Here is an 18194-nt window from a genome sequence, read left to right on the forward strand (position 1 = left end):
CCCTTCCACAGTCGGTCCCCAAACCAGCAGCTTTCGTCTGAGCCACACACCGACGACACGGCCGCTCGCTTTACTCGACGTGCGTCTCCGTTACAATTGCCACTACGTTTGGCTCCATGTAAATCAACAGAGAAGACAGGCGGCGATGGAGCCTCGACAGCAGTTGGCTCTGAGGGTTTATTCACTTCTCATCCAGGCAAAAAAAACAAACCCACTTCAATTTGTAAACCATTTAACCGTTTCTTTCACACGCTGACACACATGCGAGTGTGAATTAGAAAACGCTCCGGTTTCGTCACACTGGATCCCTTACAGCAGGAGAAAAAGACACTCACTCAGCTTCGTAATGAAACTAGACTTTACCAGTTTGTCAGTTCAGTGGGTACAGCGTAGAGCAAGAATCACCAAAGTGCACAAGAGGCGTCGGTTCAACAGGAAGAATCGCTCCGATTCAGGTGAGTTACGAACAGGAGAGGGAAAAAAAAAAGTTTTTTTTTAAAATGTCCATTTGATAAATATCTCAGTGTTATGACAAGATCAAAAGAGTCATGAAAAATAGTCTCGTGTAATAATATTACAGGGTAAATATTTCACTGATTGCAAACATATGGTCTCAAATTGGACTTCCCAAAAGCAGCTGCAACACAGTCCTTTATTATGAAAACCTTTAAATCCGCAGAGTTTGTCCTCATCACACATTATCCTACATCTGGAAAGCAGATCAAGACTTATAAACTTGGTCTGGAAACACTAGTTGTCGAGAGGCACCAAAAAAAATAAACATACAAGTAAGACTAAAAGCAAAGTCGACAGGGTTTTTAGTGAAAAGGCTCATTCCAACCACATGTTTTCAGTGAACGTTATTCACCTGTCAAGCAGCACCATATCCCCTCCTCCAGGAAAATAAAAATAACCACCACCATAACAAAAACTAGTGTGAAGGAAGCACAAACAACCCTGGACACACACACACAGGTCTGTTAACACTAATGCACACAAAACGGTCCTTGAACACAACACTCGGGGTGGGATCGGGGTCACGCTTATCGAAGGAAAGGTCCTGAGTTTTCCTTCTTTTTATGCAAACATCATCAAAAGGCTCTTTACTACGATGATTTGTTTTCATCTTAAGGTTATTTAATGGAGATAAGTTGTCATTATGGTGATGGTCATTAGTTGGCCTGTTTTCCTTTCCAGGGAGAATTAAACTTACCTGGAGGCACTTTGTGTCACGGCCATTTATTATATATCTGCATATAATTTAATATATACAAACTGTCTTCTAACACACCTGAGATACATAAGAGGCAGCAGCAAGGACAGTCTGTAGAGGGACTTGAACGTTAAATCTGAAGGGGTCGGGGGGGAGAAACTGGTATTTCCACTAATTATTACTTTGCTTTTTTTTTGTTCATTTTAGCCCTTTTAAGTCCCCACTTCTACTTTAAGCTCACCAGGCTCGTGTAGAAGTTTTACAGCCTTCAGAAAAGAGACAGATGGACAGAATCTAAGAACCCACCACCAGGTTTTTAAAGCCGCTTTTCTCCCCCACAGAAGCAGACGAGTAAACTCAAAGTGCGACTCTGTAGTTTCACAAAGCCAGTACACAAAATGGAGCCATTTTGTGGGACTTGCTTGCCTTCTTTTTACTTTTTTTTTTGTTTTGTTTCAAGTCTGCCAACAACTCTCTCTCTCACACACACACAAGGTTGTGTTTATTACAAGCCAAAGCTGATAGATTCAGAGAAGACATCACTTTGGGGGATGTAGGTGCAGCATAGTTTCTGCCCTGAAGAGACATTTTTAGTGAATCCTTCATGCCCGACCTCTCAACCTCTCAGCTCTGCCTCACTTCCTCTCAGTTATCAACACCGAGTTTGGAGAGTCCTTGTCTGAACTCGTGCAGCTCATCCAGCTTTCCATCCAGAATATCCATGAACTTCTTCAGCTCGCCCTTCATGTTTCCTTGTTTCTGCCGACTGTCGTTGATGTCCATCTGAAGTCCCTCGAGTCTCCCCTCCAGCTCCTTGTTCTGCGATTCTGCTGCCTGCAGGGCAGATGATGGGAAAGTAGTTACAATACAGAGGGAAAAGGGTGGGGGGAAAAAAAGTCCAAATGTAACTCAAAGATCAGATCTGATTCAGAAGTAGAGGGACTTTGATGTTCGGTTTTGGAGAACGAAGACACCGCTCGGGGGACGTTGCCCCGCAGTGCAGAGTGGAAAAAAGTTTTCATACCCCTCGAGTTACAAACACAAACTTCAATGTGTTTTATTGCAATTTTGTGTGATGGACGGTCAAAGCAGTGCAGATATGTGGAGGGAAAGTGAATATAGTTTTCCAAAGTGAAAATCTGAAAAGGTCAGGAGTTTTTGCAAAAATCTTTTGAATCTTAGATTCACAATAGGTCTTAGGCCTGGACTTTGACTGGGCCGCTCTAACACATGAACATTAATTGATCCAAATTATTCCACTGCAGCTGTGGCTGAATTGTGGACCTGCTGGAAGGCGAACCTGAACCCCAGTCTAATGTCTTTTCTCTCTCCAACAGGTTTTCTTCTGGCTGTGGCCGAATACAATCAGATTTGTAAAAAAAATAAATAAAATTCCACTTTATCGTTATATAAAGTGAAATGCATCGAAATAGGCTTGTTTTGGTCTAACACATAAAAATTGGTATGTCATATTTTGAATGTCTGAATAAAATGACAGTAATGCAGTAAGTGGTAAAATGTCCAGATGAGTTGAAACGTAAACTTATTAAAACTGATTCCTTCTCAGGCAACCTCACAATTATGATCCCTTCCTATTTATTGTATCGAAATATCTTCATTCATTCTACTCTCTTCTTTATTAACGAAGTACATTCAATAATATTTCTAAAATACTCCTGAGGTGACAGGATTACTAAGGGCATCTCTAGTAGAAAAAATAAAACTAACCATTTTCTTATACATAAAATCCCAGTAAAACATACTGAAGTTTGTAGTTCTACCACGACAAAATGTGAAAACGTTTCCAAGACGACGTGATGTCTTTTTCTCAATTCCCTAAATGCATGAATGAAAACATGAATTTCCTCTTTGACCTGAAAAGCAGAGCAGCAGGAAGGACTTGTGTTGAGAGTGCGAGGTTGGTGGTGCAAATCAGGTTTTAAAACGGGCGACACATTAATGCCGCAAATACTTTTGAAGGGAGGAGATTAAAATAGGGGGTGCCAAATGGGACGTCAGTCTGCATGACTGCATCCTACAGCTGACTCCCGAAAGCCGATCCCCTCACGAGGGGGTCAGCTTTAAATAGAGGAGCCCCACACTGACCTCCTGGAGGCAGACGCTTTATATTCATGCTTTTAAACTTTGATGCGTGAAAGGGATTTACTTTGTAAGGGAAAACCTGCCTCAGGTTTTGGCTTAAAGTTCAACAGACGGAGCTATCTGAGGAATCCAGCAATGGGCCGTGTCTGTTTGTATAACAGGTTAGATAATCTGCTCCAGCCATTATTCTCCACCCGGCTGGCAGAATCCAGTCCTGGGGTGAAGTTTGTGACGTGAAGCAGCCACAGGAATGCCACCATTGGCTTTACTCTCCTCCACGCTGCGACTGAAAAGCAGCGCATTTGTGACAGTCTGGATGATCAGTCCTGCTCTGAGTCAGCCAGCACAGGGTGAAATGAGCGTCAGCGTCGGTGTGGCTCGTGTTGGTCTTGGCACCAGCAGCCCGCGCCGTCATTCACCGAGCCTGGCTCTTCTAGTTTTACCGAAAGTCTAGTTATCACTGGGAGGGAAAAAAAAAAAAAAAAAACCTATTTCGATGAAAGCTCTTTGTTCTAAAGACCGACGTGAGGTGGACCTGCATTGTTTTATTTGTCAACACAAAGCGACTGGCACAGCCCACACACACACACCTACTGAAGTGTTATAAGACTTGATCATTAAAGCTCTGTGAAAACCTCTAGAAGTGCTTTATTTTATTCACTAGACAGAAAACCTGCTCCACCAGGAAACTAATGTATCCTGAGAGCAATGCATCCCTGAAAAGCTCTTCTTTTTTTTTCTCCTCCTCAACAAAGAGCCAATAATCCACTCAGAGCTGCGCAGGGCACAGACCTTTATTAATAGACACAGTATCAACAATATGCTGGTGAGACACGTGATAGGAATGTTGTGTCACCAGCCCCCGAGCTGAATGATGAATAGAAACTCGCTCTTCACCTCTGAAAACCTTGCAGCGTCGCATCGGGATGTGTTCAAGGCCCCTCGGCTCCCCTTTTTTATTCCGCTTCAAATTAAAGCTCAGAGAGGCAACAGGATCGTCACCCAGAGCTTTAAGCATACCTTCAGTTTTGCAGTGATGCTCTCACACTCTCCCATCAACTGAGGGATTATCTCCGCCTGCCTCCTCAGATTCTCCAACTCCTAGGAAGGAAAAGAGGGAAAAAAAAGTTAGTCAAAACCTTAAAAAAAAAAAAAAAAACCATCATGTCAGGCTGATTCTTTCTGCATGATTAACTTCTAAACATGAAGGATATATTTTTTTTAGTGTTTTGTCTGTTGCCAAATTGAAATGCGGAAATCTACAAACAATCCAATTAAGACGTTTTGTTACAAAGCGCAATTAATGAAACATATTTTACAACCAGAATAAAAACTAGTACAAGAGCAGAAGATAAAAGGGTTAGAATTTAAAATTGTGCACCAAAACCCCCAATTTGTGTTGATTTCACTTTTATTAGGGCCGAAACAAATGATCGGATTAATCGATTATTGAAATAATCAACTAATTTAGTTATCGATTCATTGTTTACTGGAGTATACAGACTCAAAACTAAGAAAAATATACATTTTACATTTAAGATGAAATCAAAAAAACTTTGTAAATATGCTCCATGTGAAATTCAAGTGGTCTAGTTTCAACTTCGACCTTTTCAAATTCTGTGAAAAATTTGTCACCTTTTTGCCATCCAGTTAATAAAAAAATTAGTTAACAGATCAGTACTGATGCCAAGTCAGGCAGAAACTGCTGAGCTTTTCACACTTTGATGTTAAAAGTATTTTTTTTTCACAGCAGATGCATCATTTGCTACAAATGAAATGAAAGGACTGCTGTGTTTTGGCATTTTAGGTAAAAATATATTTTCATTTTTAAAGGGAATTAAATCGTTTATTTGCATTTTTTTTATGCATTTCTAATATTATATAAAAAGGCTTAAATGACAATTCTCCAGAGTGTACCAATTTTTTTATCTGATTAATCGTCAAAGTAACAGGCAGCTTAATCAATAACTAAAATAATCTTTAGCTGCAGCCTCAAGTTTCATGCATTATAAAATGCAACAGTCAATCCTCTGTTGCTTCAATGCATTCCACTTTATTCACAGCAATTCAACCGGCAATAATTGCCCCAGTCTTTGACGCAACCTGCGGCAGTTTTGTCCTTTTATTTTCCGTTTGGCCGGCGCAGAGGTCAGCGCCACAGTGGGTCCTAAATAATTCATTGGCTTGTTTTTAATTGGAGGTAGTGACGGTGAGCATCTACAGAAGGTGGTGAGTCACTGTGCAGATGAGACTCTGGGCTGCCTGCTGCAAACAGCAGAGCCTCTCTCTCCCTCTCCGAGCCCCCGGGGTCAGCGTTCCGAACACGATGGCCGATATAGCGCGGAGAAGAAATGCTGGAGCTCCCCGAGGGCCGCATATTTCACTTGTAATCTTTTAAAATAAGCCCACGCCTCTTTGAACTACTTTCCCTCCCGACAGGGTGAGAGATTCCCCATCGTCCGAGGAAAGATGTATATGTTCTAATAATATTCCCGCTTCCAGGTCGTAAACTAGCATATTCCAGACGCAGTCTACCTCAGAGTCAGAGCAGCAGTGTCTCCTGGCAACATGACTCTTCATTTTATCCAGTTTTATAATAGGAGCTATAGAAATCAACCTACGCAGCTGCCTGAGTCGCACACCTCTAGATTTAGAAAAACGTTTCTGAATTTGTCTAAAAACGTTAAAAGGAAATGTTACGTTTTGATGAACTTGAGCCATTTAAGTTAAAGTGAAACCAAATATTTACATACATTTATTCTCATTGTCCAACATTAAATCAGTCTGACCCTGAAGCTTTTAGCTCAGAAGAACTAACATTATTTCCACTTGCTAAATGCCAGTCCAACAAAGAGTTTAGTCATTATAACTTTCTTCTACGTCAGATATTTACATCCACAAAAATTGGATTTTGTGGATTTAAAATCCAATTTTAAATCTACAAAATTTGAAATTTAAACTTTTGTGGATTTTAAACAAGTGTCTCTCGGAACAAGACTCTCTTAACTTGTATGCCTTGGAACAAGTTAAGAGAGCCCAGGTGAAAGCCTTTGTAAGCTTCTGATTGGTTCTTACAGGTAATTAAAGTCACACCTATGGAAGAAATTTAAGGCACGCCTCAAACATGCCGAGTCATCGTCTGACTTAAAGAAAAAAATGTGAGCAAAGACATCTGGAGGGATCTGTGGATGTCAGACCTACCAGTATTGGTGTTTTAACATATCGGTGTTAAGATGAGCTTCCTCTGAGTCAGTTTAGTTTAATGTAGAGGTGCCAGATCGAACCATACATTTAAAATATTAAAAAATTATGATACAAATAGTTTTAATTTTCTATTGAAAACTTCATCTACTGTCATATTCCAGTCACTGTGAAAAAATTTTGTCACATTTGGAAATGTAAAAGTCATCCTAATTACATCTTCAGAACAAGCAAAGATTAAATTAGTCACAATATGGTTGAATTTGATATCGTCTGCATTACTGTGGACGAGCTGGCCAATGAAGATCTTTCAATCAAACCTGTTTTTACCAGAAAACGCTGCAATAAGGTCATCTATTAATCTGACACCCTTTATTTTTAAATGCACCTAATTGTATCATCCTTTTATAAAGGCACAATTGGAACATTATACATTCCTGAGAGCAGAGAGAGCGAAACAGAGAAAAGCCACAGAAGCGTATAATTAAATGAAACCGGGTTCGCCAGTAACCTCTAATTTGCGTAAATATGTGTAGCCTACATACATAATTACATTAGACTAATTACCTGTAAAAAAAAAAAAAAAAAAAAGAACAGTCTAAAATCAGACCTACATATTTGTGCTTCCTTTGAGAGGCGGGGGTTGGGGGGGTATTCAAAGCAACTGCAAAGTTGAGGTAAAACACAAAAGGAGCAGAAATCAAAGTATACTAAGCAACACTAATCAGAGCTACGGTGGCCCACAAGCTGATAAAACCACTTTCACAGTAAGCCATTCACAAACTTAAGCTCAGAGACAATGTGTGGTTCTTAAGACGTGTGCACTGAGACAAAGAGGCAGAGTGAAGGTCTGGGTTTAGCTAGATAGACACCAATAAACAGCAGGGGGGGGAAAAAGAACCACCACCACCTGTGATTTCTTATCCAGAGGTATAAAAAACCTCCCGAGGGAACAGAGTGTTGCAGGATTAAGAGGTGGAGAGGAACCCTGAAAGCTGTGATTGCCTTCATACGAGGGGACTGAGTAAATCACAATGGTTTAAGTGGTAGTAAACCACTTGCTTTACAAGCTCTTAGAGAGAAGCCAGCTCTGGTAGAGAGAGTCTGAAGATGAATGTGCTGCAGCCTCACCTGCTCCTTCTCCTGCAGCTCTGCCTCCAGCTCCTTCACCCGGACGGTCAGCTGGGCGTTTTTCTGCTTTTCCTGATTGGCTTCGTTGCACTCGGACTCCAGTTCTGCAATCTGAACAAAGGAGGGAAAATTAGGCTCTCTTGTCTGCGGAAAGGTAGTTCAGCATACACCCACTTATTATGCAGCAAGTGTTTGTTATTGTCAGGATATGTTCTACGTTACAAGCTGGGTCACCTTGAAACTGATTACCACATTTCTTTATTTTTTTTTTTAAAAGGAAAGTCTGCTGCGAAAGGAAAAGCACAGTGGAAACACCAGCCCAGCTGCAAGCGCAGCTCACATTGATTATGAAACTGAAATGATTCTATTTATAGTGGAGTCAGACTCTGCTGCAGGGAAAACAGCAACTAATGAAAAGTACAGGACTCTGGTGAATTTAATGATCATTTCCCCACACACACACACACCACTCCCACCCTACGAGAAATCAAAGTTTTATGAGCAATCCTCTCATCTTATTGAATGGATTTTAATTAATAGATCAGCCAAATTATTGATGAGGACGTCATCTGTTGGAGACGGAGTGGTTCTGCGTTTTCCTGGAGGCAGAGGTTTAGAGCCGTCAGCTTCTCCTCCGACAGGATTGATGAGCTTGTGTGTTTTGTTTGAACCTCCCCGCAGGACGGTGCGAGCACGTTACCTTTTTCCTCAGAGTGTTGCTCTCTTCTTGACAGGCAGTAAGCTCCTTCTTCCAGCTTTCCACATTAGCAGAAGACTCCTGCAGTGAATCCACCAGTCTGGCATTACTTTCCTTTAAAGTCTGAAGCTCCGTTTCGTACTTCTTAGCGGTGGTGTTGCTGCGAGGGAAGAGAGGCAGACGTATCAACAGGTGTCATTAGTCAAGGAGGTAAACCGCTCAGGGCTCAAACGACAGAACGGCACAGAATCATTTCATTTATGCTGCAAAAAGGAAATCTGGGAACACTCAGAGTTTAAAAGGCTGCATTTTATCAATAAGGTTGGGGATGTTTCTGATGGTCATTTGCTATGCATCACTTTGTGTTTCTTTATGCATGGATGAGTTGGCGTGTTCAGTTTTTGCTGGAAATGGCGACCTGGATGCTCCTCGGCATTCTGCAGCCTTCGGCAGTTTCAAGCAGTGTCACTGCAGAAGCTAAATATTCCTTTAACAGAAGAGAAATTCAGTCCTTGTCCCTCAGTAAACTACATGCTTAATTTTAAAATCCTCCATTTCTTTGAGGGGGTGAAGTTAAAGATAAAAACATTCTGATTTGGTGTAACCTTTAAGATGCTGATGGCACTTATATAGCATCAAAAACATCAATAGATATGAACCAAAACGGTTTCGTTTTATAAGCACAATTGGATGCGAGGGAAGATGAGCAAATACCAGCAACTCAAAGAATTAAATTTAAAAAAAGACAAAGCAGACGTTCATGAAAAATACAGTTGCCCATTTTATTCATCTTTCTGCTGGAGATGATCTCCATATTTGTGCTTACTCCAAACCTTGCTGCATAAACGTGTAATGCATTTCATGCCGCAAACCTTCCTGCTGACCTGATGAACAACAACGACAGTGAAGAAATGGAGAAGCAGAACCTCTTTCTGTTGCTGCCTATAATCAGTTCTAGAAAATTTTGCTTACTATAATTTTAATTGGCTCTGCCGCCCTGAGGTCCCTAGATTCCCATCTGGATCCACATCTGGTGTTTTCATGCAATTATAATTCACTCACTTGGCAACAGCATTGAGGTCCAGGTAACCCAACAGAGTGAAGCTCCAGTCAACACAACAGCTCATCAAGATCATAGAGGTTTGGGGGAATGCGACATCACACAAATGTTTTTATATATATATATATATATAAAAAATCTTTTGGGTTTAAGAAAAAAAGAAAATGTGAAAGTGACGAGGATCTGCTTTGTGCGGAGTGAAAAATAAAGAGCTTCATAAATTTAGTTCTTCTCTGTTGATTTCGTACATTAAGACAATATAAATGTGTTAAAATGACCAGTCTCAAAACACACTGAACTATTTCACATCCATCAACAATCAAGGTGAAGGGTGAATATTTTCAGTGCAACATAAAATTATAATATGTTCAAACCATGTTGGTGAAACTGGTGCCAGGCTGGCCCAATACCCACAGATTGGAGAAAAATGTGTTTTGGAAGCTTGTTTAATATTTTAAATTTCACTGGATTGGAATAATTATACCCATGAATAAGTGGCTAAAAACCATCGAGTTCAATCGAAGCCTCCGGCGGATCCAAAATGCTCCAGTGAGCTCGGATGAGATTCAGAAAAGAAACTTTACTCCGATTTTATCCTCTTTCAAGTGGTTCCCTGTAGCATCCAGGAAAAAAAAAAAACCATTAAAGTTTTTCTCTTGATAACCAAACTCCATTTTCTCAAAGGTTTATATCTCCAATTTCTTCCCCACTCCCACCTGGTCAACTGGGAGACAATCTGTCCCTCCCTGTGAACAAGAAAGTCTCATTTTCCTTTGCAGCTGGGCATGGCCTCCCTACCTCTGAATGCAGATTCATTTCAATCTGAATTTTTCTTCCCCCAACTAAGCAGAACTGAAATTATTACAATCGAAATGCACTCTGTATACAACTTTTGTTGGGAACTTTCTTTTTTAAAATAATTATTCAATAAGGAAAGATGTGTCCATATACAATTTATACCAATATTAAATAACTAAATGGAAAATCTAAATTATGAGGTGGGAAGACACAGACCTCATCAGATCTTCAGATGTTGCCATAAAATGAAATCTCACCTCTGCTCCACGACGCTTTTGAGGCGTTCGTTTTCGCTCTTCAGCTGAGCGGCCTCTGGACTGAAGGAGATTTTCTCGTCATCCGTCCCATTGAAGCTCTGCGCCTGGTTTGCTGAAGGAGTCTCCCGTCCAGACTCCTGCTGGATGACATGGATAAAGTCGGATGAGGACAGGCTTGGAGTTTACCTGCAGCTGCTGCATTAAAAACACGGACGTGGGGTCGACATTCTGCCTTCTCCATGATAGGAGACACAGGTCGTCCTTCAGATGAACGGTGTGAGGAAGCTGAACATGTGAGCTCTGACAGAAGGGATGAAGAAACTTTTGCCAGTATTTATCATGTCATATGGTCCAGCAGAGCCCTGCGTCTCAGGGCTGAGACTGAATGCTACCATCTGGACTCGCTGCCAGCCTGAGAGCTGGGCTGGCAACAAAGTGCTGAGTGATGTACCTCCAATCATCTCATCACTGGATCCTTATGATTTTGTGAAAAGAAAGTCAGAATTTCTCAATAAGTCGTTGCAGAGAATTTCTAAATAATGTCCTCCCTTCTGAAGTGGTGTCAACATTTTCTGTGTTGCAATCGGTCGTTTACAGGGAGGAGTTCCTCGAGCAGCTGAGAGATTCTTTACCTGGGAGTGGTTGCTCAATGTGTCCCCCTTTTCTTGCGATTTGTCCTTTGCCAACTTGGCTGCGTCTTTTACTTCCTGGAACTTCTCTGCAAACTGAAAACACAAGAAAAAGAAGTTGTGACGAGTGGCTAAACAAGCCGACACCGATTTAGCTCCTGATGTCTCCGGCTGCTTTCAAAGGAGAGTCATTACTTAGAAATAAAAAAATAAAAATAAAAATACTGGATCCACACTTCTTTTTGTTTCAATACTGCATTCAAAACGTGTGATTACTATGAAAGCTGTGCATTGATAGATATCCATCCATCTCCAACATATATATTCATATAAATAAAGGTTTGAGTGAAGACACTTTAAATGTTTAATGTTTACCTTTGTCAGCTGTTGCTCTGAAGCAAATCCCAGCCCGAACACCGTGTTGGCCCTGCTGTCCGCCCACTGGCCAAACTTCTGGGACGTCTTAGTGAAAGTCATGTTGGGTGTGATTGTGCTGTTGATTATAACCTGACAGATAAAACAGCCAATTAGTATCACACATTTTTAACATGTATTTAAAAGGAGGTCATTACAAATGGAGTGCTAAAAGACTTCTCAATTTTTAAATAAAATGCAATCGAATGCATAAACTGTTGTATTCACATGTTAAATCAAAGCTGTTACTTTATTAGGTTTATATTTTCGCCTTTCAACAGGGAGTTCAATCAGCTTTGCAACGACTGCAAAAGCAAATGAAAAGAAATGTCATTTTAATCGGCCGCAATAAAAGATATCCAGATAAAAAATAAATAAATAAAAAAAAAGTCAAACATCCCAAAATGAAGCGTAATGCTCAGACGGCTGCTGACCCACTGACATTCAAAGCGTCTGCATTTGCGACGGTACACATTTATCTTTTGAAGCAAAGCAGCAAATGAGACGGTAAGAATCACCTGCTGCAGAACAAGACTGAGGGATTTGATGAAGCAGCAAAAGTCTGACTGTTTGTGAACAGACGAGTCTGAAGTCGGATTTAAGGAGAGACGCGCAAATAAGCACAAGAGGACATTCTCACGACCAAGATCCAACAGCACTTAAAAGCAGCACATGTTAATTACCCTAACAATTAGGAAACAATAGAAGACAGATTAATCACAGTGCAGCCCTGGTCTCATAGCAACATGGCTCTGAACACCAGATTACAGATTTCAAACTACTGACAGACTTGTGTCCTTTCTTACACCCCCACCGTCTCGCTCTCCATCTTTTCAGTGGCTTAAGTGTTAAAAACATTTTCGCTGAAATCACTGTTGGATACAGAAATGCAAGAAAACATAAGAAAGCAATCCACTAGGCAGACTCAAATAAAACAGCATCTCCCTTTCAGAGGTTTCAACAACACAAACGTGACCCAGTTTACCCTGAAGAGAAACCTGAACAACGTTCGCACGTCTCATTTTAAAGCAGCCAAGTGAATATTTAACAGAGCTGATTGTGCTGGCTCAAAGCAGTGTGTTAAGATAAGATAAAACTTTAATTATCCTTGTGAAAAATAAATAAACAGGGCTAAGCTGCAGGATAAAAGAACATTGTAAGCAGACATGAGATTTATTTTGGCGCTTGACAAATAAAACCTCAATATCCAAAAGAATCAGTAGAAATGTTAAGTCTGATTTTCTTTTCCTTCATAAAATTTTACGTTTTTTCCTGCATAGTGCAACCTACACACATCTTCATTTATTGCAGTAGTAATTTACTTTTTTTTTTAATTGGGACCCTATTTTTCCAAAACAAACAATAAAACATGCGTAAAAAGTTAATCCTAGATTTATTTGCATCCATAATACTTCCAACAAAATCAATGTCTGTCAATCATTTACTAATTTATTCTTCAACTAGAGAAAGGCTGTCAAGATGATCAATAACCCATGTGCTCATGTTTCCCCTCTGGCAATACTGTGATGCGTCAGTGGCCTTTTTCTCCTAGTCAGTCTTCACAACCCCATTAAAGGAAAATCTGTGTTGATCTTCATAAAAAAAAATCAGGAAAGCGGCTAAACCTCCTGTCCAGTCGTAACAATAGTTAAAAGGTTTAAAACAACTGGAACTGCAAAAAACGCTGAACAAGAACCCAAACTTATCAGAAATTTCAGAGACGGCATAAAGGTTAGGGAGGTAGAAATGAAACGTTCAATGTTCGAGAACTGCAGCAAAGAGTTTCACCAAAATTCCTTAGCAATCATGAAAACAGAGATTGTTTTGGTTCCCACTTCTAGTGACTCTGTTGTAAAACACGTAAATACTGAAAAGTCACTTCTACCACTTAAGCGTAATGAAGGGTCTGTAATGCTGCGGACCCGTTTCCTCTTTGAAAGACTGAAATCTGCAACAGCATAAAGTAGCACGGCCTCTTAAAAGAAAAAATACACAAAGATTACTTAAAATGCAAAAAATCTGTTAGCCTCTACAAGCAAGACTAAAAATGAATCATCACTGGGCCTTTAGCTGTGGAATGATCCATAATTTGGTCAAATCAACGGCAGGAAAAACAAAAAAACAACAAAAAGCAACTTCCACATTAAACCCTTTCAAGATCTAAAACGTATAATAAGAAAAAACTTTTAGTGGGAGCTGAGAGCTGAAGGGAAGAGAGGATCCAGGACGATGTAAATACAGCAAAGATCCTTTTATCCCCATGATGAACTATGCTACTCTAACAAAGATTTTTCAAGACTTAACAGATTTTTGTTAGCAGTACAAGCATATGAGAAAAATGTCTGAGGAAAGTTAGCATTTATTTTAAGAAAGTCAAGTGAACTGGTACGTAGGTCCTCCGACTGTATTTTAGCGTGTAGGAATGCACAACATGGTGAGCAAGCAAATGTGCGAGTGGGAGGGTGTGACAGAGGGCGAGTGGAGTGACGCTGACAGCTGTGTGGATGGTGAGATGGGCTGCAGATCAAGTGGCACATGAGGCACAGACAAGATCGGTGCTGGCCCGCGTCCCGAGGGGCAGATAAAAAAACCCAGATTTTAAGAAGACTATAGAAAAACTGTGTCTAGTGAATCCACAGAATAAGACAAATCAGAATAAGGAGTAGTCATGCAAAACAGGCAAAGAAATTCATGGGCAGGAAAGAAATGACATGATTTTGAAGATTTGAAAAAGGCCTGAGGGGGAAAAAAAGTGAAACCCACAACTTGGCACAGTTTTTTTTTCCCCCCCAGGGTCTTAGAAGCCAGAATGTACAACCTGACATTACAGTACGACTCAAAGTACAAATCATGAAGAAGCTGACAGCAAAGCCTGTCACAGTTATGCCAAGTAGGGGGAAAAAAACAAAAACCAAACAAAACAAAACAAAAAAAAAACAGAAGTTCCTCTGTACGTTTGCCAAATCTTTTAATCTCACTATATATACACACACGCTATGATATGCAAAGACCGAAAATGCACTCGCATGCCCACATGTCTCTGTGGTGGCAATGACGCAGGTGAACTTCAGAAGGTAAATTTAGTTGCAGTTGATGATGGGATCAAAGATCTGAACCCTCTAAGATCTAAATGAGGGCGAAAGCGCTCACATGTTCTGTGTCTGGTCTCAATCGGTGTGAGTGGGAATGTTTCCTGGTTGTTGCGCTGATGGGCAGCTAATATGCCTGGAATGTGAGCACATCCTTTCTTCCGCTTTACCTGCATTCATTCCTTCAGAGAACAAAGCTGTAGAGATGTTTGAGGACATTTATGCAGAACTTTAGCTGAAAACTCAGGAGAATGTCGCTCTGCAGGTTGCTGCAATAATAATAAAAAATGCATATCCAAATATGGAGGAAATTCAGTTCCTGACATTCAGCTGATAGGGAGCAGCATTTTTACTAGTAAATAATGTTTCAGATTATGCTGCGTTTATGAACGGAGCTGCTGTTGGAGCTTCAGATTAACTCATACCAGGTTTGGTGTGATCCCGTTTGGTAATTGTTTTGGGGCTTAACAGCTCTGTTCATTCTCATGACAGCTGCACATGCAGCAAAACAGCCAATCCAGCTCTGTTTTAAAACCACACTTCACAAGAACAATGGAGCTTTCTGGAAACTACGAAGCATCCTCTCAAAACAACAATTCTGAGCCTGACAGATGTACAAACAGCAGGACAGAGTTATAGACTGTCGAAATAAAAATGCCTCCTTGAGACTACAGTAGAGAATGAGCAGGGTTGAAGAAAACCCCAACAAAACAACAAGATTCAGACTAAAGTTTGGCAAAATAATCTTCAAGTGCATTTTAACATTTTAACACCCAGAACTGTCATTTTTTTGTGGGCATTTCCTATTTGCTGGAGTCTTAGTCAGTGAATGGGACAGGAACCTCCATTGTGGAAAAAAAGGTGAGATCTTCAGCAATAAACTGTAACACTATCACTTATATAGAGTCTCTAAAGCCCACAGAAATGTGCAACTGCAACACATTTGAAAGGGATTTTACAGGCTTCCATGTTCTTCTGGGTTTTTACCTGAGGAAACGGCCGTGTTCAGTGGTGATCCAACTATAAATATGTGAGCATTTCACAGTGTTTACGTCGCAAAACTGAATTAGTCATTTAAAAAAATCATCAACAGTATTTAATGAACCACAAGTTGGACCAAAAAGAATGAAATGCACACAAATGTTACATCTTTCCATCTTCACAAGGACTTTGCATCGACTTTCATTTATTTCAATAGTGGAACCCTGACCATTACATGCCTGACCCCATGTCTAACCCGAACTCAGTTTTTATTTATTTTCTGTTATTGCACGTTTTTATGCGCAGCACTGATATTGTTGTAAACACTGCCGTCGTGAGTGTAATATTTTGTAATAACGGTATGATATTTTGATGTTACAATCTTGTACAGTATATTCTTAATCATTTGTTTTTTACATATTTTTAAAACTTTTCAAACTTCTGTGCACCTACATCTTGATGGTTCAGGTTACATCTGTTCTATTGCACACACACAGAATCTAATTTCTGTAAAATCTGATAAGGATGCATTGAGATTTATTTGTGCTCTAAAACCGTTTAAGCCCCCAAAATATTGACTCAAGTTAAATTGACCCACTGCAAATGTGTGTCAATTTAAACTACTGCAGTGGAAGTAAACAAAAATGATGAGCTGCAGAACTTAAACTTAATAATCCTGAATTACAATGCTGGGGAAGAAAAAAAGTAATCTGAAATGCTTCACTCTCTTCCCCTGCAAAGGTTTATCCAATAGTCCCAGTTAAATGAAAACTTAATACTTTCTAGGTCGGGTTTCCCCCTCAGCAGCCAGAGAGGGGATCCGAGTTTTAACAAGCTCACATTGTTTGCAAAGACATTCGAAAAGATGACAGATTGTTAACCCCTGAAATAAATTTGTCGCTTTACATGTCAGGTTAGGGTATGAAAACCTATTACAAATAGAATAATTCATAAGCATAGAAAAAGAAAAAGGAGCACAGCACTTTGCAGGTTCCTGGGCTGAGCTGTACGATTCGGGATACCGACAGCGGAAAGTGCTGATGCGCTCTTCCTCTTGCTGCAGCATCATCAGTGAGATGCCTTCACATCATGACTGGACAAATGCGAGCTGATGGTCTGTCATGTTCAGCAGAACAAATCATTACCCTGGACGGACATGTTCCCCCTGCAGCTACAGTGAATGAACCAGAAACTATATTTAACACTCGATGATTCAACATTTCCTCGAATTTGGTTGCTCGGCTCTTAGAGACGCCACATTCACTTTGTAAACAAGGAGCGAAAATCTAAATCTGAACGCGTTATCTCCTCTTAAGCTGAGATAACATTTCAGAAATCTTTATCCTCATGCTTGACATGTAATGGTTCCCTGCAGAGTTGTTATGACACACCTCTGCGGCGGCTACAGGAGTGTGGGGGAATGTGGCAGACGGGGAGGACAGCGGAGCAGCAAGCAGGGTCGTCATATTATTTATATAGAGGATGCTAAACGCCTTGTAAAAATATTTATGAACCATTTGAACTTCTTCAAATTTTATCGCATTACACCGACAAATTTCTGTTAATCTATTTGGGATTTAAAGTAATCGAACAACAAAACGAGAGACCAAAATCTTTTTGCAGGGATTTTTCTTAAAAATAAGCTCAACCTGCAGATGAAAACAACTTCCATCCGGTCGGTCAAATTTGCAAAAAAAAAAAAAAAAAAAAATCTATTGGAAGAACACTTGGGTTTGCATTTATTGATCGCTTACTGGAAGACGGAAGAAATGGCTTTCTGTGTGATATCCCATATTCCAATGAAACCACACAGAAATCCTGCGACAGCCACCGGTCCGACGTTTGGTTGGTAATCCTAATCCACTGTCTCTCAAGTTGCTCTGCATCAGTGTTGTGGTACTCGAAGTTGGTCTTGGTCTTAAGACCGGTCTTAAGACCATTTTTTGATGGTCTCGGTCTCGTCTCGGACTCGACCGCATTTGGTCTCGGTCTTGTCTCGGTCTCGGGCGCTGAGGACTCGGCATTTTATTTCAAGACCAGTCAAGACCGCAACTGTGAAAATATCACTAAACGTACAGCATTCTGTCCACTTTGTTAACATCTTTGTTTTCAGTGGATGCAAAACGCACCGATTAAAATCCAAGCAACCACGTGTTTCTGTTACTCCCCCCTCCCCTCCCCACCTTTCACTAGCGCGCGGCGCTCCACCTCTCAGCGGCAGAAAATGTTTGTCCAATCGTCAGTAATATAATAGCGCTGCATAAATAGTAAGAAATCCGATGGCCACAGCTAACTCAGCAGCACTTCGCTTTCACAGATGGTGGGGACAACGTTTAACTTTTTTCGTCACTTAGAAAAGTAGCTCAAAGAAGGTAAGCTCCGTTGACGTGATGTTAGCAAAGCTAGCTGTATAGAGACACATAAGCATTGTGATGAAAAATGTTATCACTCACTGTGCTGAATTATTGTGCGGAGGTGTTGACTGACTTGTCGCATATATGGGACAACGCTATGTGCAAAAGTCTGCAATATAGTGAGGTGACATTCAGAAACAGTTGATTCTTCTCCACGGCTCTTTACTTATTAGATAGGACTGGAGTGTCACTCACTGAGAGTCGTTG

The 18194-nt window shown here is 40.5% G+C and overlaps 1 protein-coding gene across 3 annotated transcripts in view; it reads right to left on the reverse strand.

The window, feature by feature from the left end:
* Positions 1–141: 141 nt before the first annotated feature.
* homer2 (homer scaffold protein 2) overlaps positions 142–18194 on the reverse strand; it is a 33896-nt gene continuing 15843 nt past the window's right edge. For 2 of the 3 annotated variants that reach the window (XM_014981580.2, XM_014981577.2), the window contains exons 3-9: positions 11465–11596; positions 11093–11185; positions 10461–10600; positions 8349–8505; positions 7649–7759; positions 4337–4417; positions 142–2047 (exon numbers count right to left, since the gene is read on the reverse strand). In XM_014981580.2, the coding sequence (XP_014837066.1) occupies positions 1859–2047; positions 4337–4417; positions 7649–7759; positions 8349–8505; positions 10461–10600; positions 11093–11185; positions 11465–11596 (903 nt within the window). In that variant the 3' untranslated portion in view covers positions 142–1858. The remainder of the gene's footprint in view (positions 2048–4336; positions 4418–7648; positions 7760–8348; positions 8506–10460; positions 10601–11092; positions 11186–11464; positions 11597–18194) is intronic. The other variant, XM_014981578.2, reaches the window with a different exon arrangement.

Source organism: Poecilia mexicana, unplaced genomic scaffold, assembly GCF_051168715.1.
Source record: "Poecilia mexicana isolate PSO_F unplaced genomic scaffold, ASM5116871v1 scaffold_3, whole genome shotgun sequence".
NCBI classification, from domain to species: Eukaryota; Metazoa; Chordata; class Actinopteri; order Cyprinodontiformes; family Poeciliidae; genus Poecilia; species Poecilia mexicana.